The 27,853-nt window shown below is 29.8% G+C and overlaps 2 protein-coding genes across 2 annotated transcripts; one reads left to right on the forward strand and one right to left on the reverse strand.

Moving 5' to 3' along the window:
• Positions 1-8,424: 8,424 nt before the first annotated feature.
• On the reverse strand, positions 8,425-10,443 carry LOC107459472 (probable leucine-rich repeat receptor-like serine/threonine-protein kinase At3g14840). The gene is made up of 5 exons (XM_052251649.1): positions 10,170-10,443; positions 10,008-10,066; positions 9,714-9,907; positions 9,177-9,327; positions 8,425-8,793 (listed from the first exon to the last, which is right to left on the reverse strand). The coding sequence occupies exons 1-5, from the start codon at positions 10,441-10,443 to the stop codon at positions 8,425-8,427; spliced, it is 1,047 nt and encodes a 348-aa protein (XP_052107609.1).
• Positions 10,444-11,073: 630 nt separating this feature from the next.
• LOC107459473 (uncharacterized mitochondrial protein AtMg00810-like) lies at positions 11,074-11,900 on the forward strand. Its single transcript, XM_016077701.1, has 2 exons — positions 11,074-11,118; positions 11,160-11,900. Exons 1-2 carry the CDS (start codon positions 11,074-11,076, stop codon positions 11,898-11,900), a joined length of 786 nt encoding a protein of 261 aa, XP_015933187.1.
• The last annotated feature ends 15,953 nt before the right edge of the window (positions 11,901-27,853 follow it).

Here is a 27,853-nt window from a genome sequence, read left to right on the forward strand (position 1 = left end):
AGAGAAAGATATTTAGTAGCGTCGGTGAGAAAATGATGGAGGAAAATTAAAGAAGAGAATGTATATATAAAATATAAATATATTCCAAGGACCAAATTTTGTCTTTTACTTTACAATTGGTGTTTTTTTTTCCCTTTTATTTATTTAAAGATGTTTTATGACTCAATTCAAGGTTATTCACTTATTCTTATTCGTCTAAGTCTAATTATGACTAGTCATAGCTTATACAGATAGAATTTTTTTTGGTTGAAAATTACGTATTTATTCTTGAAAAAAATTATCTATATATAAAATCAATGCATCTAATTATGTAATATTATATCAATAAAAATAATTAATTTTTACATTGTTGTTTGACGGTCATCTAAAAAAACAGATGCAATTATACCATTGTTTAAAATGTTTTATACTGTTAATGCATTAAAATTAAACTCTAAAATCATTCTTATACTTTTATTTAACAGAATAAAATTTTAGAATAAATAATTTTATATAATATGTTATTAAAATTTTTATAATTAAATAAAAACATAAAATTCATTATTTGAATATTTTTATTTAACTGTTTAAACTTCTAGTGTAGATGATTTTTTGACGATGTGAAATCCATGAATTTGTCCTTTAATAACTATTAAAGGCGATTTTATGTATCTGAATACATAAACTGAATCGGTTAGGGATTAGCAAGAAGTTGTTTCATAATGAACGGGAAAAAAATCTACATTAATATTTGAATGTTCAGTAAATATAGATTAAAAAAAGATTTTATTATGACGAGTATATCATTTATCATATACATACTTTTCTTCTAACCCACAGTTCTCTAACTTAAAGTGTTCTGTCAAAGTAGAAATTTGTAGTAGACCCGGCACATGCAGATGCATGCAATGTATCATATATATATATAATACTTAAATGTGAAATGTGGATCAATCATCGATGACTTTCCAAAAAGCATTTATAGCACCTGTTTTCAGTAGGGTCATAAACACGAAAATGTGTGAAGAGGAGTATATGAAAGGAAAAACAAAAATTGACTATTATTATATTGGATTAATATAATATAGAAGAACAAAATCAACAATCAATTTTGTCAACTTAGTGACAGCAATAATATGCAAAAACAAATGTTGCAAAGAAAGAAACAGAACAGAGTGAGAGTAAAAATTATGTACTTGTTGAATAGAATGATTTGCTTATGAATGATGAATGGATGAAGGTTTATTAGGCTAGAAGGTTATATATTGCATTACTTTCTCTAAAAGGATCCAAGTGATTTTCACTTTGGCGTGAATTTTTTGTATAAGTTTTTTTTTATTAATTTTATAAAAAAATTTTTGAGGCAACAAAAATAAAAAATTGTTAAATCATAGAAATTCTGATATCATTTTACAAACTATTTCTTCAATTAACATAACAAAATTCGTTTTACTACTTTTGGAACATTCTTAATACTAATTTACTTGTATGCTCTACAAATTAACATAAACTTCTTTTACAAACTTTTTTAATTAATTATTAATTAATTTACAAACTTTTTTATAATTATTTATCAACATCACCATATTATTATTTTTATGGAATTACAAATTATTTATTTTATATACGTGTGAATATTGTTTGAAAATCTAAATAAATAACTGTGTATGTTAATTGAAGTCTAATAAATATATATTCTAAAAAAAGGACAATCTACTTAAATAAAACGATTGGAGTTTATATTTATGCAAATATAATAATCTCAATCTAATTACATCAGTGTCATATTTTATCTTCATATAAACCGCGACTGCTAATCACGGTTTAGTATTTGGGCATAAACTGCGAGACTCTTACTGTGGTTTATAAAGAGCAGCATTTGGGCATAAACCGCGAGACTCCTACCATAATTTATGAAGAGGAGCATTTGTACATAAACTGTGGCACTTTTACTGTAGTTTTCGAAGGCGGTAAGCTCTATACATACTAATTGAAGCCAATTGTTAAGAAGAGTGTCATTTTCACAATGTCCAGTGTGGAGAATAGTTTCATATTGCTAGTGCATTACTTTGAAAAATTTCATAAAAGCAAAAGAGAGGGTGTGAAGTTCACTGACAAAGAACTCTCGAGTGTATTTATCCATTCATCGAATATCTTGTCAGATCTAAAAATCAGTATATTACAGAAGTTTGGAGTATTTGAGACTAAGTGGGTGAAGAAGTTATTTTATAAGATCCCTATTGCAATTGTATCAACTGGTGTGAAGTATGATATGCTTGTGATAGGGTTGATAAAGATCTCCAGGTTTTGTTTTATCGTCAGAGAAGTTTTTCGGAGGTCAAAACACACAAGTTGTATGCAAAGTTGGAAGATGGTGTCGACAGTTATGGGGCATCAACTCCAAATTCCCAGTCGACTGCCTTGGGGGTGCTTCTAGTTTGATATGTATAGTTGCACCGGCTTGTCTGTTTGTTGCATCTCTATCCTTTGCGGTTGATTTGAACCGTACGGATGAATATGGTTCTGGAGCATTGGAGAACTGTTCGTTCCGATAGCTAGCAGTTGAGATGGCTAGTTCTCCTGTCATGACTCTTGATTGTGTAGGTGACGGTAAACCTGATCAAGTTGAGAATGCAATGCGAGAGGATGATTCGAATGAAGAACCTGTCGATATAGTTGGGGACAGTAGTGATGAGGATACAAAAAGCAATCCAGGTATACAGTAGGATCCATCAAGTTCTGGCACACAACAATATCCTCTGCATTTTCAACCCTAAACTTGGAGACTATGGGGCAACAATTGGACGTGATTGCATCATGGAACCACTCCTACAGAAGTTCAGATTGGTCAATCATTCCAAAGTGAAGAAGAAGTTGTGTTGAGTGTGAAGGATTAAAACATCCATTGTAGAGTTGAGTATAGGTTGTTAGAGACAAATCATCTTAAGTACCATGGAAAATGCAAGGAATTCGACAAAGGTTGCACTTAGTTGATTCGCATCTCACTTTGTGCATAAAGGGTATCTGGGAGGTTAGAAGGTATAATAGACCGCACACTTGCCTTGCTACATTAATTTCAAGTGATCACCAACAACTTGATTACCACGTCATTTGTGCGAGGATCTTTTTGTAGGTTAGAGCGGATGCTGTGGTTATGATAAAGGTGTTGCAAGAAGCAACAAAAGCAAATTATGGATTCAGGCATATTTATACGAAGATTTGGCTGGGAAAACAGAAGGCAATAGCACAGATCTATGGAAATTGGGAAGAGTACTACGGCGAGTTGTCACGTTGGATGCTTGGAGTCCAGTCCACCATGGTCGGTACAATTGCTATGTTGAAGACTTCTCCAGTTAGAGTTGGGGGATCAGGTTGATGAATTTACAGTGTACTTTCATTCTCTTTTTTCGACATTTCCTCCTTGCATTGAAGCCTTTCGACATTGCAAGCCACTAGTGAGCATCCATGGTACTCACTTGTATGGTACTCACTTTGAAATTGCAAGCCTCATTAGCATCCGCTGGGAGCACCCTGAACCTCTCATGGAACCATATAAAGTGGATCATCATCTGCTTGATCTTATTCGGTGGCGAAAACTCACTGAATAACTCCTAAAACCACTCCCACACTGGTCTCTCATCCTCCATGAACTGTTCAAAGTCAGTGAGGCACTCACTAACAGCCTCTATCAATGGGCAACTCCAACCGATATGTCACGTCCTGCAGCATGTGATGCGTGAGCATCTTTCCTATCTTTTCCTAGTAAATTTGCATTTGAATTGCTAAGTTTAATCAATATTTAATATATTTTAGCAACTATGAATGCTACTTTGAGTTGTGTGCAATTCTATTTATTTCAGGTAGCGTTTTGGATGAATTTTACAGAGTTGGTGTGAAGAAACAAAGCCACAGCAGCATAAGGACTTGAAGCCAAACTTGAGAAATCTCAAGTTTGGCGCCAAGGATGAAGAATGGAGAAATTGCATACTGGTTGCTTGAAGCCAAACTTGAGAAACCTCAAGTTTGGTGCCAAGCAAGGAGGAGTGAAGGTTGCACATGGGCTCATTCACGCCAAACTTGAAGATGCTCAAGTTTGGCGCCAGCATAGAATTTCCCAGGAATGCTTCACGTACAACTTCAAGCCAAACTTGAGTTTACTCAAGTTTGGCTCCAGCAAGGACGTTCCAAAGGGAAGCTTTCGGTTTGTTTCAAGCCAAACTTGAGGCTACTCAAGTTTGGCGCCACACATAGCAACAATAGTGGTCCTCATTCATCCAAGACAAGGCTGCACACAGAGTCACATTAAACTTGATTAAATTTTATTTTATTTTAAAATAGAAAAATATATTATTTAGTTTAAGGAAATATAATTTACATTAATGAGGATTAGATATAAAAGGAAAAAGAATCAGCCCTTCAGGTTCTTCTCTTTCTCTTACTTCATTCCGCACTTTACAGTTTTTCAGAACCTTAGTTTTCTCTATGAACCATGAGCAACTAAACCTCTACTGTTAAGGTTAGGAGCTCTGTTTATTCTATAGATTAATACTATTACTGTTCTATTTTAATTCATGTATTGATTTCAATTTCAAGAATTATTTTCGTTCTTTATCTTATGAATCTGGGTGGAGCGAAAGTATTACCCTTGTTCTAATTAAGTTCTTGTAAAACTTGAAAAAACTCTTTGCTTGAACAACAGCTTAAAAATAATTTCTCCTAAATTTCTAATTATCTGGACTTAACGGGATACATGACATATAATCCTCTTATATTTGGGTAATTAGGGTTTCTGTGGCACATAGACTAGAATTGAACTTAACCCTCTAATTGGAATCAAGTGACCAAGGAATTGGCGGTTGATGAAGGTTAGAGGAGACTAAAAAAGTCTAAGGAATTAGGGTTTAGTCACGTATAGTTTGCCATGAATTGAATCTTGCATGATTAAAGTAGTTGGTAAGAAAAGTTAATCCGAAAAATAAATATCTCTAAAACCTTAACTGTTTTCTCCATATATTTCACAACTCGTTTACTGTTTGCTTTCTGATATTCTGAAATTACAGTTTATGCTTTTGAACTCTCAAAATACCATTTTTTGTTTGTCTGACTAAGACAGTCACTCAATCATTGTTGCTTTAAGACAGTCACTCAATCATTGGTACGACCCGGTGCACTTGCCGATTAGTTTGTGGGTTATAAATTCCGCACCAGCGTGATAGTGCACTTTCCGAACAACATGTAGAAAGTGTGCATCTCAAGATGTTACCTCTCAATGAATGTGCTCACCAGAGGCTCATTCACCCAAAACCAATGACTATTCAGTCTAGCCAGGTGATACAAACTAGCGGTTTTTCAAATATTGTATGAGCCGGTCATGTAGAGGCATATTCTATTGCCTCATAACACTATATATACCTAGTCAGCTGCATCATACAAAAAAATTAAATTAGTACTAATCAAATTTTGTTAACAGAGAAAAAAGACTAACACCTAAATTATTTATAAATTAGATCTTTCATAGATAAAAGACTAACATATAAATTAACAAAAAAATTGATAATAATTAAATTTTAACAGAAAATAGACTAACACCTAAATTATTTGTGAATTAAATAATTCACAGATAAAATACTAACACATAAATTAACAAAAAAAATTTAAATTAGTATTAACCAAATTTTAATAGAAAAAATTCATAGATAAAAGACTAACACATAAATTAACAAAAAAAAGAGTTAAATTAGTACTAAAAAATTTTAATAGAAAAGAGACTAACACCTAAATTATCTATAAATTAAATAATTCACACATAAAAGACTAACACATAAATTACCAAAAAAATTAAATTGGTACGAATCAAATTTTAACATATAAATGACTAATATCTTCAAATTATTTATAAAAATACTCTAATCACACATCAGAGTGACAAAAGATATGAATAGAACAATATAAAAACAACTGATATACAGAGAGAACAACATATAAACAACTAACCTCTTCATTATTGTTTCCAGCCATTTGATCAACGTCGTTCAATCGATACAAACGATTCTGTTCTTCTATGACCCCATCTCGCCAGAGTATCACTGTCGCGTGATTCTTTCGCAAATCCTCTCAAGATTCTCTCCCAAATCCTCTCAACACCAAACTAAACTCAAACATTAAATGAATGCAATCTGTCACTGGCTATCGCGTTTTTATAATGCCACTACACATAAATCGCACTAGGGATTTCGCAGATTATGCAGAGTTCTTCTCCCTCCTAAATCACTACAGGGATACTGCAATTTATGACCATTTCTTTTCCTGCATAAACCGCTACAATTGTATCACGGTTTATGCTAATTTGGAGTTCTTCAAATACTGCTACAAGGTGTCACGGTTTATGCTTAAATGATTTTTTCTTCATAAATTGTTATAGGGGTGTTGCGGTTTATACTCAAATGCTAAAACGTTTTACACAATAGCAGTTTATATATATTAAAATTAGGACACAGATGTAACTAATTTTAGATTGTTGTATTTGTGTAAATATAATTCTCGATTGTTTTATTTTCTGTCATTTGTTCCAAAAAAATATTTTTTAAATAGAGTTAGCATATAGACATTGAAAGGCCATATAGACATTGAAAAGCCATTAAAGATATTTCGTGACAATAAGTCAGCAATACCATACTCCAACAACAATAAGATCTTGACAAAATCGAAGCATACAAACATCAAGTTCTTAGTTGTCAAGGAGAAAGTTTAAGAAAAATAGATTTTTATAGGACATATAGGAACAGAGTATATGCTAGCAGACCTATTACCAAGGGATTGATCCCTAAAGTCTTTCATGAGCACACTGCTCAGATGTGTGTCAATATTTGTGATGCCTTGATTTAATGGGAGTTTATTTTATGCTATATGTCCTATGACAGATATTGAACTATATTCTGCAGAATTAAGTTGATGGTTTATTTTATATTGTGTGAAATGTTTATTTTGTAATATTTATTTTGTATTTGATCTCAATAAAGTTTTAAAGTTGGACCAGCTGGAAATAGACATGCATGAGATTACTTGGCATGTAATTTCCATATTACTCATCCAAATTTGATATATGTCGTTAAGTATATTAGGATGGTGCCGTAGTTCAGTCACGATATTAATGTGATAAAAGTTGCAGTAATTCCATATCTAATGTATGAGACATACTAGATTGTTAAAGTAATAAGGAAAATAGCATTCAGATGCGCGCATAAAGTTTATAAGATGTGATTATATCAAAAAAGAATATATGTATAGCCCAAGTGGGAGATTGTTAGAAAATTATTTTAATTTTCAAATTTGTTTGTGGGCAATACATATATTAATTATAATCACAAATTATGCTATTTCAAATTAAATGACTTATATAATGGTAATCTCATTTATTGTTATAAATGTTAAATTGAATAAATCATAATTACTTTTGATTTGGAATTAAATGAGAATAAAACCATATATTATCTTTTGTTCCTTAAATAATTATCTTTTGGATTTTAGATATATTTTTTTTTACTTTAGATACTATTTTATTTGGGTTTTAGGGTTTAATGGGTGTCATGCTCAAATATAAACAGTGTCTTCAGAGTTTCAGTTCCCAATATATCAAAGTCGTATTTGTAGCTCTTTCCCCATCAGAAGAGTCACCACTCAGCCCCATTAGAGATACAGAAAGTTTTGGTTGAGGAATATCGAAAGAACCACAAGATTGAGAAAATTCTTCCATCAATTTTTGATTTTTATGAGTAAAAGAATACTTTTGCATTGTGATATATTTTTAGTGATTCAATATGGATGATCTAGATTATAAAATATTTTATCCCACATTGTATGGTATTAGTTAATAATTAGATGGTTTAAGGTTTATTTTAGAATTTTAAAATTGAAATTTTGAATTTTAGTTAGTTTGATTTTTGGATGTGTATTTAAATTGTAATATATTAAGTCACCAAAAAAAATTGTAATATATTAATAATTAAATATATTAAATCTGAAAAGAAATTTTAAATTTAAATTTTAAATTTTAAATTTTAGTTTTATTTATTTTGTATTTTAAATGTGTATTAAATTTTAAAAAATACTAAATTTATTCATAATTTTTAGATGTGTTTGTTTTATTTTTTTTTAAATTATTATAATAAAAAGCTAAATATTGTACAATTTTTAAAGAATATCTAGTTGAATTGTTTACTAATAATAAGGCCTAAGATGCCAACTTATGGGCAAACATGCATAATAATTAATATAAATCTTAAATACAATAATTTTTTTATTATTTAATTATTGTTCAAATAGATTGAATAACTTCTAATTTTATTAGACATTACACCAATACAAAATTATTCAACTACTTACGAGTCACACACAACACTTTAACGATTCATATCCGCTATTTGGTATGGAACAAATTTAATAAATTTAATATTCTCTCTTCTCTAAGTAAGAAAAGTCCAAATTTAATGGATACAAATCTCTTGCAGAAGTAGACGAAGTAGTCCATGGATCCTCCGTTGAGATACTTTGATCTTCAAAACAATACAATCTCATTGCCTCCAATTTCTTTTCATCCAATGCCTCACTTGGCTTATCAAAAACTGGTTCTTGAACTATAATTTTGCCTTCTAACATACTTACTACTGAAGACATGTTTGGTCTAAGTGTTGCAGACACATTAATGCATAATAGAGCCACCTTAATCATTATCATGGCTTCCTCTTTATCAAAATTTGAGCCCAATCTTCTATCAACTAGCTCCATTAGATTGCCTTTCTCTTTCAACAAACGTGCCTGGTATAAATAATCATAAAAGAAGGTAACTAACTTCAAAGTCTGTAACCAATTCGATTTTATCAAATTGAGTGATATAGAAGCAATTATAGTTGTGTATATATAAAACAAGTTGAGAAATTTTCGAAGAATTTAAACCTCTAAATATTTTTATGGCAATATGCATGCCACATTGGTCCTTATAGAACCTCTAAAAAAAAGTTTGTTAGACGTTAAAAACACAACATTGGTTTAGCAATTAATTATAGAAAGCTAATTATAGAACAACAATTTGTTATATATATTTCAAATAACAAGTTATAATCTCAAAATGTTTTATATTTCTCTCCAGAACAAAATGCAATCAGATTAATTCTATACAAACTCTTGAAGAAAATACTTACCAGATCAAGCAAATAAATTACTTCTTCTTTCTGCCGCAGAATAGTATTAGTCTTTCTCGTAATGATTTCCAAAGCAACAATTCCAAAACTATAGACATCTGCTTTGTCAGTTAAATAACCATGCATTGTATATTCTGGAGCCATATATCCACTACATAATAAATATGAAAAAATTTATGGATTAATACATTGAATTTTGATACCTGCTGCATCTAATTCTATTTTTTGTTCTGTATATTAAACAACAACAGAAATAACCAAACCTAAAAATTATATTGCTTTGTGATATGTTACTCTATCTATTCCAAATACAAAAGCTCTTGTACTAAAAGCCTAAAACCTTGTATTTAGAATAAAATTCAATTCATGTTTTAATCACTAAACGTTTTATCCATGATGACAAAATTGACAATTGACAAGTTGGTTAAACTGAATGTCTTTTATATATATCATCATTATACAAGCTAATTGAGCAAGTTATATTTATTAGATAAATTTTGCAAGGAAAAATATTTTAAATATATGAATTTAACTCACTATGTTCCTGCTATTCGGGTGCTAATGTGGGTATTGTCCTCTTCATCAAGTTTGGCCAAACCAAAATCAGATATCTTCGGATTAAGATCTCTATCAAGCAAGACATTTGTGGCTTTAATGTCTCTATGAACTATCTTCAATCTTGATTCTTCATGGAGGTATGCTAAGCCTCTAGCAATACCAATACAAATGTTCTGGTTGCTACCTCAGATTTATATTAACTTTTCCACTATGATTAAAACTCAGTTTTCCAAGGTCATTAAGGTTTTTTGATGCGATAATACTATGGAATACCGTGTACAAACTTTTAACCTTTCTTGTAGAACAGGGTACTTTGTCTAAGTTTTCTTGTCCTGGTACATCTCAACAAAATGGATGAGCTGAACGCAAACACTGTCACATTATTCCTGACTCTGTTCGTGCAATGCTTCTTTCTTCTTCGTGTCCTGAGCATACTCGGGGTGAAACTGTTCTTACTGCTATTCATGTTATCAATAGACTTCCTTCTTCTGTTCTTGGTAACACTCCCTTTGAGTGTCTTTATCATACCTCTCCAGATTATAATTCTCTTCGAGTTTTTGGTTGTGTCTGTTTTGTTCTTCTTCAGTCTCATGAACATAGTAAACTTGAACCTCGGGTTCACATGTGTTGTTTCCTTGGTTATGAAACTAAACACAAGAGTTATCATTGTTGGGATCCTCTCTCTAGACATATTCATATATCTCGTCATGTTGTATTCTGGGAGCATCACATGTTTTCTCGGTTCTCCTCATTTGAGTTTACTCCTCCTACTTAGTCACCCTTTTTCACTAACCGCAATGTTGATCTTTTTCCTACTGATGATTCTACAGATTCTATCTTGAGTTAACCTCTACAGCCTCTTACTCTTCAGGCTTTTCCATCTCTTGATGATTTCAGACCGGACGAGGATCCTACTCCTACCGTCATGCCTTCTCCTTCCACTCGTTCTTCTAGGGTAAGAAATTTATCTCCCCATCTTCTTGATTATCATTATTTTTCTACTATTCTTCATCAACAAGAACCTAAGTCATTCAGAGAAGCCTCCATAAATCCAAATTAGAAACAAGCAATGCAGGAAGAAATCTAAGCACTTGAAAAGTACACACTTGGAATTTGGTTGATCTTCCTTTTGATAAAGAAGTTATGGGTAATAGATGGTATATAAGATCAAGACTTCCTCTGATGGTTCTATTGACGTTATAAGGCACGATTGAATGCTCAAGATTATACGCAAGAGTATGGTATTGACTATTAAGAGACTTTTGCTCTTGTTGCTCGTCTCACATCTATTCGAGCTCTCTTTGCCATTACTATTGTTAAAAAATGGTCTCTCAGTCAGATGGACATGAAGAATGCATTTCTTAATGAGGATTTGAAAAAGAAGGTCTATATGGAACCACTTCTGGGTTATCCTTGTCCTTCTAGCAAAGTCTGTCTCCTTTGAAAGGCACTTATGATCTTAAGCAAGCTCTTCGAGAATGGTTTGACAAGTTCAACAACACTATATGCAATCTCGGTTTTACTTGCAGCCCTCATGAGAATGCTCTCTTTATTCGTAAAAGTGAACGTGGAGTTGTTCTTCTGCATTTGTATGTTGACAACATGAGCATTATTGGAAATGATGTTGATGGTATCTCTGATCTCAAAGCATCCCTTCACCATACTTTTGAGATGAAAGTTCTTAGTTCTCCCAGTTATTTTCTTGGTCTCGAGTTCATATCCACAGATGATAGTATCTATCTCTCTCAAGCTAAGTATGCTTCATATCTTCTTGCTCGCGCTGGGATTATAGATAATCGCACTGAGTCTACTCTCCGTGAGCTTAATGTTCGATTTACCCCTATGGATGGCATTGTTTTGGATAATTCTACTCTTTATCGACAGTTGGTTGGAGGTTTCGTCTACTTGACTGTCACACGCCCAGACATTGCCTATCCAGTTCATGTTCTTAGCCAATTCTTGTCAGCTCCTCGTACTACTCACTATGCGGCTGTTCTTCACATTCTTCGCTACATCAAATGTACTCTGTTTCATGGACTTCATTTTTCTGTTCATTCATTTTTATCCTTTCAGGCGTACTCTGATGCTGATTGGACTGGTGATCCCATTAATCGTCGTTCTACTACTGGTGATTGTTTGTTTCTTGGTGACTCTCTCATTTTCTAGCGAGCCAAGAAGCAAACGTTCACTGCTCGCTCAAGCACAGAAGCTGAATATTGTGCTCTCGTTGACACCACTGTTAATGTTATCTAAATTCGTTGGCTTCTCGAAGACTTGGGTGCTCCTCAGCGTCCTCGACTGATATTTTTTGTGACAACCGCAATGCTATTCTGATTGCCCATAATGATATTTTTCATGAATCCACAAAAAACATTGAGATTGATTGTCACTTTGTTCGTCAACGTCTACTTATTGATGTTGTTCACCTCATAGCTGTTAAAACTCTAGATCAAACTGCAGATATCTTCACGAAGGTTCATAATCCTACTCGTTTTTGAACTCTAGTATCCAAACTCAAGATGATATCTTTAGCTCTCACTTGAGTTTGTGGGGGGATGTTAGAGTATAATTAGGATCAATTAAGATCAGTTAGTATCACTTATATTTATATAGCATATATGTGTATTTATTGTAGGATTTTGTGCTTTTATTGCTTTGATTCTTTTAGCACCTATATATACTCTTGTATATTGTACCTTTGACAACAATCTGAATAATACACTCTTCAGATAATAAGATATTATAATCAAATAAATGTTTTACATCAATAATCTTGAAATATATAAAAAATTTAATTTATATCTTTGTAACAAGTTAAAATGTTTTATGTAATGTGATAAAATATTAAAAATAAATAAAATCTAATACGATTTAAAATATGTATTTCATATTATTATTATTATTTAATTAATTAAATAATGATTACTATTATATATAATTATAGTTATAATAGCTATTGATGGGTATTTTAGTCAAATGAAATAAAATTTATGTTATTTTAATATTGTAAAAGAGAAGAGTGTATATTTTATTATAAATAAAAAGAATGCGAATGTTATTTAGACATCTTTTAAAGGAGATCGATGAGTGTCATTTTCTCTGTTTTTTTTTTTAAATTCAGTATAAAAAATATCCTATATCATTTAAAGATAGATTTATTATATGCAAATTTTTTGATAAATAATACGTTCTTATGAATTTTAAAGAATTATTATGAAGGGAATTTGAAATTAAATAAAAATTACTTTTATTTGGAATAAATATTTTGAATTCTAATTAAGAATATATTTTTTTCGGATGCAATGAAGAAACAAAATTGTTTGTGCTTGTAAAAATACTAAAAGGTGACAGGATATTTAAAAATGATAGAAAAGTCAAACACATATATAAGAATGTATAATACACGGAAAATACAAAACAAAACAAGAAAAATTTATTTAATGAAGGCAAAATTCAAAAGATATTTAAAGTTTTTTTTAGCTAAAGTAAAAAAATAAAATATTCTTAGTTTTCATAAAACAATAATTACCTAAAGCCAAGGACGAATTCAGGAATTTAAGAATAGAAGGGTTAAAAATTAAAATCTTGTATGATCAAATATAATGCTATATATTTGATAATAGATATAATTATAATTAATTTTTTAATTAAAAAAATTAATAAATACTTGTTAAATAAAAGAATTATCTCAATTTTTATAATTTTTTCATAATTTTTTTATAATTTTATATCTAATAAAATATGAAATTATTTATTTTTAAATATTTTGTTAATTAATTTACTTTATTAAGTATTTATGTGACGGTAGATTATATTTTTATATTTTATATCATTAAAAAATATTGTAACACTCTCACTACCAGAATGTCACGCTTCCGGCTGCGCCACTCTGATAGCAAGAAGTATTATGACTACTTTACGTACTAAATATTAAAATAGGAGCCTGTGACTTAACACCGTATCGCTGATTTCTTTGAAAACCAGAAAAGAAATACTTTATCCTAAAAAAAAAAACAAGCAGGCATAGATTCATATACAAGGCTTCTTACATAATATCTTTTAATATAATATATATAAATCATACAACTCCTATCCCTCTTGCAAAAATTGTAAAAATAAAGACGAGGGAAGAAAATAATCTAATTAATACAACATATAAAACTAAACGGAGTTTAACTCTTCTTAATGCTTCTTCATCCGGTTCCTGAAAAGGTAAAGCTGTAGGGGGTGAGAACCTAACCACACGGTCTCACCACGGAGTTTCAAAGTTGTCATAAGAAGATATTTCAATAAGAAAAACTGCTTTCAAATTCAGTGATTATCATTGCCTTGTGAATCCTTTTAAAATCCAATAGCTAATCGTTCAAAACCTTTTCAAAGAAACAATGTTCAATATTAATAATAATAATAATAATAATAATAATAATAATAATAATAAAAAAGAAAAAAAGTGATAGTATAAAAACGATAGATTAAAAAAATTAGTATAATATTTTAAGTGTATAAATATAACCCTTGGACTTCTCCTACTCTTAAAACCCCTCTCTCTCTATATATACATATATCAAGAGAATAAAACAAATTAAACAAATAAATCACGTACAAGTTAGTGACATGACAAACAGTGTCAATGGAGCAATTGCAGATGACAACATTCTGATATTCATCATCTTTAAATTCCCAACATGAACTCCAATTGTTTCTTCCCTGCCGCTTATTGCATTCATCAACGCTAGGATTCCAATTCTTGATCCCAAGTGTCTTTGCTATGCTTTGCAGAGTTTGCACTGATATACATAATTCAACAAACAAGTAAGAAGTGCAATCAATATATTATGTTCACTAGTAATACTAGGTCGGAAAAAAAGTCTAAACTTGTCTTATTTAATATTTATTAATTTTAATAATAATTAATAAATAATAAATAAAATAAATTTAAACTATTTTTGTTTTTTTTTTTGTTTGTTACTGAACTTTTTCATATATTCATTATTGGACAGGATTCAAATAGATAGAGTTCATATTTTAATTTGTCTAATCATGAATATTTATGAGAATTAATACACTATTCAAACCATATAATTTTTTGGAGAATCCATGCCTACGATTAATCTCATATCATTTAGATTATTTAATTTGTATAGTAGTATTTACTCTCTCAATATGACATATTTTTATTGAATACATAAATAAATTTATAAAAATAAATAAATTAATGAAAATTGAATACACTCATCACCTTCATTTTCTGGCAGCTGGGTAGCTCCAAAACCTTGAGAGGAAAAGCCAAAGGCAGCAAGAAGCAAAAGGAAGAAGAAACAATAAGGGGAGATCATTTTCATGCTTTGCTGGTGATGAAATTGAAATAATTATTAAAGCAGTTCGGTAATTATAGGAACAGATTATTATATTATATCATAAGTAGGAAGAGTTTATATATATGTTGAAATAGCTGGTGAATGAAGTTAAAGCCGTAAGGATCAAATTGAAGACTTCAAAGTACATCGTTATTATTGAAGACTTCAAACAAGTCAACAAAATGTATCATACATTGAAACATGCATGTTTATGGATGTGAATCACTGAATTGTAGTTTTTTTTTCTTTTTTTTTTATATATATTATATATAGCAACCACTCATATAAGGCAGAAAAAATAAATTTCTCTAAAATTGTTTATTTAGCTACAGTTAAAAAAAATATGTTTTAAAAAACGTAGGTTAATAAAAACATTTTAAAAAATAAATAATTAAATTATAAAAAATAATAAAAAGATAAAACAATAAAAATTTTGTTAAAAATTCAAATTTTAAACAAATTAAAAAATTAGTATCATAGCTAAAATAACGATTTTAAGAGATAACAATACTTTAAATGATAATGATAACACTTTTAATTTAGACCTCGTGTCAAAAATTTAATTTATAATAATCTATTCAATGTACGATATCAAATATTTTTATTTAAAGATGTTTTAAATATCTTTATCTAAATCTCTGCTATTATATATATGTGTGTATGTGTGTGTTTGTTGTCTTTTATTTAAAAAATATAATTATTAAAAAAGATAGTTATATGAAAAAAATTAAATGTGAATATCACTATACAACAAGTTCATCAATACGCAAAAATTGAAGGTTAAATTTTCATCAATAATATGTTGAGTTATATAATTTATATCTAATTGAAATGTTATTGACTTTTAACTCCTTAGGAGTGTAAAAAAAATTTTACAATCCAGTTATAATGTAATCTAGTTTTTTAAAGTATGATACAGAGAATTTTCATTTGTATTTTAACATTTTAAAGCTTATTAATTTGTTTGTCGTTCACTCATGATGGATCTATTAAATTCAGATACTAATAATGAAGACAAAGATAAAAGATGAGAAAATATAGAGGAATAACATTTTTTTAACAATGTAAATAATAAATTAAAAAAAATAATTTTAATTTTAAAAATTAAATTTTAAATTAATTAGATATAATCTTTATTAGTAAGCCTGAAATATGATCTATTATTTATGTTGTTTGCATTTCTTATTATTAACTTAGCGAGATTGATAAAAGATATGTATATAATTGATGATGAAAAATATTAATTTAAGTTATGGATTAATAGTCTAAATTATTGGTGTAGTTCTTTTTTATAGTATTTTTTAGTTTGACAGAATAAACATTAATTTGTTATAAATTAAAATTTTATTTAAGAATTTGTTATTAGTTAATAAATAATTGTATGTAAAAAAAAAAATCAAGCTTCTGACATTTATTTACACGAACTCGTAGCTTAGTCTGATTTGTGTGTTTAGTATTGTAGGCTTCAAACAAAGCAAATAATTGTAGCTCATTCAGCAAGCAAGACAGATCATACCATAACAAATAAGAAAAACAAAATTAGAATCAGCTAAGTCTAGAAAACAAGCATAGCATATGAGATCAAGCCTATATGAAAATAAAGTGTAATCGGCACATTCAGCAATTTATTGGCCAACGACAAATTCTTAAATAGAGCTCAGTACCGTGGCAGATTAGTCTTTGGCCGGTTGGGTTGAGAAATACTGTGGTAAACTAAAAAAAAAAAATTTGGTGTCAAAGGAAGAAATTAAAGAATGCACAGAAATTATAGTACAATCACAAAATGACTAGATGAAATCAAGACTTCACATTTGATATTCATTGAAAGAGCAAGGACAATAAGAAATTAAAGGTGCTGCCACAGCTGGCAGATTTTCCCAAAATGTTTCTGCTACAATGGCCTTGTTTTAGAGAAGAATCAATTTTTGTGGATTGACCTCTACTTTATAATTGACAATCAACTAGAATTTGTTTCTATATAAAGGTTTGCAAAATTTTATTCTTCTATTTAAGTTTTAGGTTAAAAGTTTCATGAAATTTAAAAATTTTAATGCATTAACATCGTTTAATTATATTTGTTGCTTTAAACGACTATTCACACATTGATTGTCGAAAGTAATTATTTTTGCTGACACAATAATATATAATTAGATATACGTGTAAAACTCTTTTATACTGTCAGCTATTAAAATTAAATTCATTTTAAAATGTTAAATGAAATGTAATAGCTATAAAGGAGAGAAAAGGTAAAGATTTTAAATCTTTATTCATAACAGAATTAGAGAAAGCTACTACTGTAACTTTAGAAGGGCTCTATTATTTTTTAATTTTAGCTTCTACCTTCTATTTTTTTCTATTCTGTCTTTTCTTTCTTTTTTTAGTGTTATGCTCTCTTTCGTTTAAAATTCACAGTTCTAAAACTTCTTTATGGTATTTAGAGTTTAGTCTTTCTCTCTTTTTGAAAATCCATAGCCTCACCTTTCGATAATTCTGCTATCCTTAGCACAAAGATCCAAATGCTGTCAATTCAACTTTTAATCAGATTCCATTTCAAAATTTCAATCAATTTTATCCAATTTAAGATAAGTTGAGAGAAAATAACCACAAGACATGGGAGCAACAAGTCATAGCAGCTATTAGAGGACAAGCATTGGAAGATCATCTGCATTAAGAAAAGATACCTACACGTTTTGATAACTCAGAAAATCAACTTGTTGGGATCTAATCTTCTCAATACACACAATGGATCCAAGATGACCGAAACCTAATTTCCTGGTTATTGGCTTCTATGGACTCAGTTTTCAAACAAAAAATGGTTGGATGTGTCTATAGCCATCAAAGTTAGCACAAGAATGAGGTTTATTTTGAGGAGTCAACAAAATTTAGAATCAAGCAATTGAAGGCACAACTCAATATTATCAAGAAACACAATCTGACAGCATTAGAGTATATTTCCAAAATCAAAATCATTGCAGATTCTCTCAGCTTTGGGAAAGCCTCTCAAATCAGAAAAACAGGTTAAAGCTATTCTTGAAGGACTTAATGAGGATTATCAAATGCTTATGAATACTGTCAATTCAAAATGTTTAGTCTTTGTGAGATTGAAACTATGCTGCTAACTCACGATGAAATGCTTGATAAGTATCGAAAGCCAGAGAATCTAGTGATGCAAGCGAACCTCACACAAACCTCCTTTCCATCCATTCCAAATTTCAATCATGGAGCTGGAGGAAGACGAGGAAGAGGAAGACAAACCAGAAGGAGAAGGTCCTTCTATACTTCTCCCAGACCTCAGTGTCAAGTACGTGGCCATTTTGGTCATATTGCTTGGCACTGCTTCCATCGGTTTAACCAAGAACTTCCACCCCCTTCTCAGTCTCAATCATTCAAGCTACACACTTATGGTTTTTACTCTGAATTCTCCTCTTCAACATAAAGAATTTCACAGCTTCTACTCATCCACCACCAACTCCATCTTTCCATAATCCACAAGCCTTTCTTGCTACACTATTCACCATATCTAATCCAGCATAGTATTCAGATAGATCTTCGCATCATGTGACTCCAAATTAATCTAACATGCTTTCTTGTTTAGAGTATACTGGCCCTAATCAGGTTCAAGTTGGCAATGGTTCAGGTATCTCTATATCTCATATTGATAGTTCATTTTTGTATTTTTTGAATTCTAAACGATGGTTTTCATTATAACAACTCATACACACACCACACATCACTAAGAACCTAATAAGTTTATCCAAATTTGCTCAAGATAATTTTGTTTATTTTAAATTTCATGCAACTATTGTGTTGTTCGTTTTCAGTTCACCAAGAGAATTCTTTTACAAGGTTTTAGAAGAGGAGATTTTTATCAGTTTGTGAATGTTGCTATGCCTCAATCTTCATCAGCCCCCTAATATTCCTTATGTTTTTTCTATTTCCTGTTCTAATTTTGTTCTGTGATACAAATGCTTAGGTCATTCTGCCACCAAAATAGTTCAATTAGTTCTCAATCAATGTAATATAGCTTATAATAGTTTTAATTTTGATTCAATTTCTAAGATCTGTAAAAATTGTGCTGAAGCTAAAATGCATAAACTACCTTTTTCTAATTCTAATACATCTTATGATGTACATTTACAACTTGTTTTTAGTGATGTTTGGGGCCTGCTCCTGTTGTCTCTCATCTTGGTTATCAATACTATGTGACATTTATAGATGTATTTAGTAAGTATACTTGTACCTTTTTGCTTGTTAACAAATTTTATGTGTTATATGCTTTTAAACAATATAAACATCTCATAGAGAACCTTACTAATTGTAAAATTAAGGAACTCCAATCTGATAATGAAAATGAATACAAATATCTTGTTTTTGCTAATTTTATGACACAAGAAGACATTTTACATCATTTTTGTGTCTCTATGTTTCTGAGCAAAATAGCTATACAAAGAAAAAGCATAGACACCTCATTGAAATGAGTTTGTTTATGCTATCCACTGTGTCTATTCTTTTAATCTATTGGGATGAAGCTGTTATTACCTCAACATATTTAATTAATAGATTATCTACTTCTGTTTTGGCAAATAAATCACCATATGAAGTTTTATTACATTAGAAACCAGATTATAATTTTTTGAAAATTTTTTTATTGTTCTTGTTATCCATTGCTGCGACCTTATTCTAGCAATAAACTTGAATCTAGATTCCACGAATGTTTATATTTAGGCTATGCCACAGATTATAAAGGCTACAAATGTCTTGATTCTACTGGCAGGATTTATGTCTCTAGGCATGTGAAATTTAGTAAATTTGACTTTTCATATCTTGAATTATTTCACAAATTTCTTTTTGAGAATTCTTCATAGGTTCGTGACAGTAATGATCAGGTATTAAGTACTATTTTCCCTTCAATGGTTACTGTTTCATTACTATTACTTTTATTGATAATTGTGCTGTTAATTCTGCTTTCCAAAATGACATTGTCACTGCCAATCATAATTCCAATACTTTTGATACTAATAATCATCAAGATTTTGATACTAACCTTAACAGTCAGCATTTTTATTCTTTCCCCTTAGCTACTAATTCTCCTATACTTCCATCTCTTGAGCGAAGTAAAATTTAACATACTAAGTCAAGTCAAATTAAAGAATCTCATAATATTCATTCCATGGATACTTGTTCTAAAATTGGACATTCTAAACCAAAGACCTATACTGCTACTGTTAACAGTACTTCTCACGCATATTATATACCAAAAACTTTTAAAATTGCTCTTAGTATTTTACATTGGCAATTTGGCATAGAGCTATGATTGAAGAGTATAATGCTCTTATGAGAACAAAAATCTGGAATTTAGTTCCTATACTATAGAATGCCAAAATCATTGGCTGTAGATAAGTTTATACTATTAAAAGGCTACCTGATGGGTCTATTCAAAAGTATAAAGCTAGGTTAGTTGCTCAAGGATTTCATCAGCAAGAGAAATTTGATTTTAAACAAGTTTTTAGCCCAGTTATCCGACCTACTACTATTAGACTAGTTTTAAGTATAACTCTCTCTAAAAATTTGGTCATTAAACAATTTGATTTCAACAACACTTTTTTAAATGGAGATTTACAACATATTATTTACATGTCCTAATGTATTAGTTTTGAACAATAGAGTGATACTCATGTTTGTAGGTTGAACAAGTCCCTTTATGACTTAATGCTAGTCCCAAGGAAAAGGTTTCTGAAGTTAATAAGACCATGAATCAGTTTAGTTTTAAAAGTGCTAATTCTGACACCTCTTTATTTATTCGAAGAACTATAGATTCTTTGATTTATATCTTGTATTATGTCGATGATATAATTATAACTGAAAATAAATCTACTCATGTAAATTCTATGATTAAGCAGCTTGATCAGATTTTCTCATTGAAAGATTTAAGAATTTTGAGTTATTTTTTGGGTGTTGAAGTCTAACATACACGTGATGAAATCTTACATTTGTCTCAAACAAAATATATGACAGATTTATTGTCCAAAGTAGGTATGGGAGAGGCTTTTCCTATGTCAACTCCAATAGTTTTTTCTTTGCAGCTTTTGTCTTCAGGTGCTGAAGCTTTTGAAGATTCAAAATTGCAAAGAACTGTGGTTCGTTTCTTGCAATATTTTACCATCACTCGACCGGATCTCTCCTTTGCAGTTAACAAAATTAGTCAATTCATGCATGCTTCTCTTCTTCCTCACTAAAAAGCTGCAAAGAGGATCCTTAGATACTTGCAAGGAACGAAAGAACTCGGCTTGGCCTTTCACAGATGCACTGACACAAGACTTTATGCGTTTTCAAACTCAGACTGGCCTGCTGACATTGAGGATAGAAGGTCAGTATCTGAATTTTGTATCTATTTTGAGACTAATTTAGTGTCTTGATCATGTAAGAAGTAGTCTATTATAAGCAGGAGTTCTACAAAGGCAGAATTCAGGAGCTTAGCGTTTTGTGAAGTTGAATTGGTCTGGCTACAAATTAAAACTTTTTTTATGAACTAGATGTCTCTATGTCGACTCCTCGTACGATTCACTGTGATAACCTGAGCACAGTCCTTCTTATGCATAACCTAATCCTCCATAATAAGACAAACCATTTTCAACTTGAAGTTCAACTCATTAGAGATAAGTTGAGGAACAACTCTCTACATATTGTGCACATTCTAGGTGTTGAGCAGATTGTAGATATCCTTACCAAGCCTTTATCTGCTACATCTTTTGAGAGATTGAGAATGAAACTGCGAGTTGCTCTTTGACCATACTCGAATTTGAGGGGGTGTAAAGTAAAGAAAAGCTAAAGATTCTAAATCTTTATTTATAAGAGAACCAGAGAAGTAGTTAGTTTTGTTTTATTTCGTAGTATATTTTGTTTTGAGTGAGTCTTGGTATAAGGCAGTTATATATATCTTTATCTTGTGTATATATATATAAGCTATTACTGTAACTTTAGAAGGATAAGTGTATTCATTTTCTCTTTATTGTTTTTTAATTTTAGATTTTGTTTTCTATTTTTTTTGTCTTTTTTTCTTTTTTTGGAATTCTATTGTCTCTCGTTTAGAATTTATAATTCTAAAACTCCTTTAATAGTTATATAATTTTTAAGAAAAAAATTTTAAAAAATAAAAAATAATAGATTCATTTCTTTTCTCCCTAATATTTAATTCCTTTTATCAACTATTTAAATCAAGAGTAGTAGTATTATATGCATATTTTATTTATATATATTTTTCATTTTATATTTTCTTTTATATTAGAAGTGAATAATAAAAGGTGAAAGAAATAAACTATTTTTGTATTAAAAAATATGAAAAAAATGTAAACATTATTTCTGTCATGTCAATGATATGACGTACTGCCTTTGGATATGTATTGGAATTTTTTATTAGTAAGTTCTATGGTGTCTTTGTTATGGTACTTAAATTGCCAAATTTTTTTTTTAAAGTAAAAAATAAAATGTTTAAAATAAAAAACAAATCATGTAAAATTTATTAAATATAATTTATTTACCTCTTTTAGTAACTTAGGTACAAAATGATAGGTACCATAGCATTCATCTTTTTTATTTAGCCAAAGTTTTCGTAAATAATACAAATACACAGTAATACACAGTATAGATCATTCACAGTTTAATGTATAGTATGAGGATGAATTTTAGTATACAGAGCAAAAATTGGAACAGATTTAAAGATTTGTTTACACCACACTTTCTAAAGCCACACTTTAAACCATAACTCTTCACAAAGAAAAGCGTCACCTAATGGAAAAAAATAAATTAGAAGATTTAAGAGAAGAAATAATCAAGTTATCAAAATTAATAGATCAAAAATTAATGATTTTAACTAATGTTAACTGTAATGACACCGAATTCTTAAAATCAATACAAAATGATTTTTCTCAAAATCTTTATTTTACTATAAGTTTTATTGAAGGACTTCAAAAATCTGAAAAAACTTATTTTTCACACGGAATTTCTAAGAAATGTTACCATGGAAATGATTCCCCATATCTTTATCATACTTTTAACCCACAATTAAATTCTATAGTAGATATGCTTGAAGAAATATTAGTATCCATAAAATTTCAAAGAAATAAAGAAAAAGAGAATCCCAAAGAAGAAAAATTTCAAAATATAATCAACATAACAGATCTAAAAGTAAAACCACCACTAAAATTATGAATATTGAAGAAAAAATAGAAGAAGTTACAATGCTTTTTAAACAATTAAAAATGGCTCAAGAAAACAATATTATGGAACAAGGATTTCAAATAGAAGAAGAATTAGTAAATTCTGAAAATATAGAAAATGAAGAACACATCCTAGATTATTCAAGTGACGAAGAACCAGCAATTCCAATACAAGTAAAAAATGAAGCTGGAACATCTAAGAATAATCAATCTCAATTTAAATGGGAAACAGGTTTTGATAATTATGCTTTTAAAAAAGGGTTTATAAATAAAAATTCAAAATATACAAAAATACCATCAAAATACGTTCCTAAAATCCAGGAAATGGAAGGAGAAAGAATACTTGATTTAGACTGTAAAAAAAATGAAAAAGAAATTTTCGAAAATTGGTTAAATTCCTTTTTATTAGAAGCTTTTACTAATCCAAAGCTTAGTGAATTGTCTGGAAGAGATATTTGGAATTACATAGAATTTCATACTAAAGGAACTATAAGAGATTACATGACATCAATAGAAAACCAAATAAGAACGTTGTATGCAAGAAGCAACTCAAAAAAGATTTGCAAATATAATTAGAATTTGCTGTCAGGATAATGAAGAAATACCCCAAAAATATGGGCTTAATAAAAATTTTCAGAGAAAAAGAAAATATCAATTTAGAAAAAGAAAATACTATCCAAACTGGAGAAAAAAGAGGTATTTTAGAACAAGAAATAACAATAAAAACAAAAAGGCAAAAAAGTGACTATTGCCCAAATAAAAAAGAAAATTGTAAGTGTTGGTATTGCCAAGAAGAAGGACACTATGCAAATGAATGTCCGAAAAAGAAGGATAAAAAAGATCTTACTAAACAAATAGAAATTGCTAAGTTTTGTTTTATGGAACCTTTAGAGGAATCTGATGATAACCTAGACTATATTTTTGAATATGTCTCAGAAACAGACTCGGAGACTGAGTAATAATGCCACATTTATTACTATAAAAAAACAGAAAAATTTATAAATGCTTTTATAGATTCTGGAGCAACACAATGCTTTGCTAGTTCAAATATAAAACTTGATTGGAAAAAATTAAAGAAACCATTAAGAGTTAGAATAGCTGACAAATCAATACATAAAATTGACCAAAAAACAGAGATGACTGAAATTTTTATTCAAAATTATAGGTTCATTGTTCCATCTATATATATGTTAGATTCTGGAATGGATTTTATCATAGGAAATAACTTTTTAAAACTATATCATCCATTCATTCAAGAATTAACATATATAGTTTTAAAAGCTCCACACGATTCTTCAATAAATCAAAAATCAAAACGAATAAAAATACCGACTACTACTATAGATAAGATCTTAAAATTTAAAATATTTTTTATATTAGAGACATGTTATTTAAATTTATACTTTCAGATAAACATTCCAAAAAATAATCTTGAAATAAAGATAGAGGAACTTTTGGATGAAATTTGTGCTGAAAATCCTTTAGATATTAAAAATACAAATAACGAATTAATAAGCATTAAATTAAAAGATCCTACAAAAGAGATAAATGTTCCAAATAAAATTCCTTATTCCACAAAAGATAGAGAAGAGTTCTCTTTAGAATGTAGAGATCTTTTGCAAAAAGGAATTATAAGATTAAGTAAAAGTCCTCATGCAGCTCCAGCCTTTTATGTCGAAAACAATAATGAAATTAAAAGGGGAAAATGAAGAATGGTTATTAACTATAAGAAGATGAATGAAGCAACTATTGGTGATGCTTATAAACTTCCAAGAAAAGATTCTATTTTAGAAAAGATAAAAGGAGCAACTTGGTTTTCATCTCTTGATGCAAAATCAGAATATTGGCAACTTCGTTTAGACGAAGAAACAAAGAAATTAACTGCTTTTACTTGCCCAACAAAAGAATCAACAAGTGTGTTACTCTATGAATGAAATGTATTACCATTCGGATTAAAACAAGCTCCAGGTATTTATCAAAGATTTATGGAAGAAAATCTAAAAGAGTTAAATGAATTTGTTTTAGTGTACATTGATGATATACTAATTTTTACAAAACATGATAAAGAAGATCATCTTCAAAAATTATTAATAGTTTTAGAAAGATGTAAAGAAAAAGGACTAGTTCTTAGCAAAAAGAAAGCAAGAATAGCAAAACAAGAAATAGAGTTTCTTGGATTAATTCTATCCAACCAAGGAAAGCTAAAACTTCAACCAAATATTCTAGAAAAGGTAAATTTATTTCCTAATAAAATAGAAGATAGAAAACAATTACAAAGATTTTTAGGATGTATAAATTATATTTCTGATCAAGGATTTTTAAAGAATATAACAGAATACACTAAAAGCTTATTTCCAAAAATAAGTACTAAAAAAGAATGGAAATGGGATGAAAAAGACAGTATGCAAATTCAAAGGATTAAACAATTATGTGAAAAACTTCTAGAACTTTATATTCCAGAAGAAAATGACTACTTAATAGTAGAAACAGATGCTTCAGACATAACTTGGTCAGGATGTCTAAAAGCTAAGAAAGCTATAAAAAGTTTGGAACGAGAAAAAGAATCACTAGATTCTAAATATTCCCCAAAGGAATTACTTTGCAGGTATATTTCAGGGACTTTTACTCCAACAGAACGGAGATATGCCACTCATGAAAAGGAAACTCTAGCAGCAATTAAATCTCTTAAGAAATGAAAAATTGATTTACTACCTAGAGAATTTACATTAAGGACAGATTCAAGTTATCTAACAGATTTCATACGATATAATTTAAAAGTTGATTATAATCATGGACGATTGGTAAGATGGCAATTATTTTTATTACAATATCCAATAAAAATTGAATATATTAAGGGTGACAAAAATGTTATTGCAGATACATTAACAAGAGAATGGAGTTCGTCTACAACGTATTAGATCAAGAAATTCAGAAATACGAACAAAAACTTGAAAAATGCAAGCATTATCAGCATATAAGGACACAGATCCAATCCCTCAAGAAGGTCATCGAAGCAATGAAATCAACACAACAACCAAAACCATCAGAGTTCAGCCAGCTAAGCGTGGTGGACAAATCAGGTGAAGAAAAAATTCCAGAAAATAAAACAATTGCTGAAATTATCAAAAAATCCACCCAAGATAAAAAATATTATGTAATTTATAATGGCCCCATGAAAGGAGTATATGATGCCTGGGAAAAAGCAGCACCATTTACACATCGATCAAGGATAATTCATAAAGGATGGTTTTTAACACTGGAAGAAGCAAAGGAATCTTTCAGGGAATATGAAGCTCTTCATCCAGAGCAAACCCTAAAAAGAGCAGATAAAGCTCCAATTCAAACCCAGAGAACAGGAATAATAAGAAACATTCCTACATGGGCTGAAATCAAGGAAAAGAAAAGGGTCTGTAGATCAAATCTCAGAGAAACCCTTAACATAGTCCTAAATTGGACTGAAGAAAAAAGGGCAATCTTGGGATATTATCCTATTGGTAGACTAGCCAGCACACTAGCAATGGTCTTCGAAAGAACTCAAAAGATAACAAGGGAATCTTACACAAGAATCAATTATAAAAGCAGAAATACTTTGCTTGTGTCCAGTAAAAGGAATGAAATTGAAGAAAGAGAGATGAGACTCTTAGTGAAATTTGAATTAGCATTCTACAACTTATCTGGACTCTTAGAAAAGCTCCCCGAAGGGATAAAGAGGAATCTCTGCTATTTGATAAAAGATAGAGAAGACCACAAGTGCCAGCTATGTGTCTCAGAGTTATCTGAAGAAAGCAATAATGAAACGGAATCAACCCACATGATAAAGGAAGGAGACAACGCATCTGCAGGCCACATAATGAAAGAGGAGGAAAGCACATCTGAAGCATCTCTCAACATTATTGCATAATGACGTAAGCGCTTAGGTCATAGAGCACCAACAATGTAGCTGGTGCAAGATAATAAACAATGACGTAAGCAATGACGTCATAAGAAGGGTAAGGATGGGAATTGTCCATCAGACCCAACCATTATAAATAGGTTGCTTAGGCAATTGTAGAAAGTATCAAACCATAGAAAGCAGGAGGCTAAGAGTACTCATATGCTAGGAGAGCAAGGAGGAAGCTGCCGAGGCGATTCTATAGTTTGAAGAAGAATTCCCTTAGGAAAAACCAATTCTAAACTTCCCTCTGGAGTTAGTATCTACAATCTCCCCTCTGGAGATAAAAGCATCTTATGTAAAATATACTAAATAAAGGAAGTTTTTCTCCAGAAAGGTACGCCTTTATCCTAATTTCTTAGTTATGAATTATTTAGAAAGCTTAGAATTAACAGAAGAATCTGATTATTATAGATTAACTGCTTTATTAGATAATGAAAGACAAGCTGTTCTAAAAACAGAATTAAATCTCAAATCAAATGAAAATTTCAATAAACAAAATCTTTTAAAAGAAGTTTTTAATAGAAAAAATATAATATACTATGGAAAAATTCAACTTGAAGCCCTATAAAGATAAAATCCGCCAATGAAGAACTTGAAATAGCTTTTATAAAT

Source organism: Arachis duranensis, chromosome 7 (assembly GCF_000817695.3).
Source record: "Arachis duranensis cultivar V14167 chromosome 7, aradu.V14167.gnm2.J7QH, whole genome shotgun sequence".
NCBI classification, from domain to species: Eukaryota; Viridiplantae; Streptophyta; class Magnoliopsida; order Fabales; family Fabaceae; genus Arachis; species Arachis duranensis.

Excerpts from the sequence above, each read along its gene's own strand:
- LOC107459473 (XM_016077701.1), top strand. The coding sequence starts at position 11,074 with ATGGACATGAAGAATGCATTTCTTAATGAGGATTTGAAAAAGAAG. Across the intron at positions 11,119-11,159 it reads ATGAGGATTTGAAAAAGAAG|CAAAGTCTGTCTCCTTTGAA; the intron begins GTCTATATGGAA and ends TTGTCCTTCTAG.
- LOC107459472 (XM_052251649.1), bottom strand. The coding sequence starts at position 10,443 with ATGACGAGATATATGAATATGTCTAGAGAGAGGATCCCAACAATGATA. Across the intron at positions 10,067-10,169 it reads TAAGAACAGTTTCACCCCGA|GACAAGAAAACTTAGACAAA; the intron begins GTATGCTCAGGA and ends GAGATGTACCAG. Across the intron at positions 8,794-9,176 it reads TAATTTATTTGCTTGATCTG|GCACGTTTGTTGAAAGAGAA; the intron begins GTAAGTATTTTC and ends TATTTATACCAG.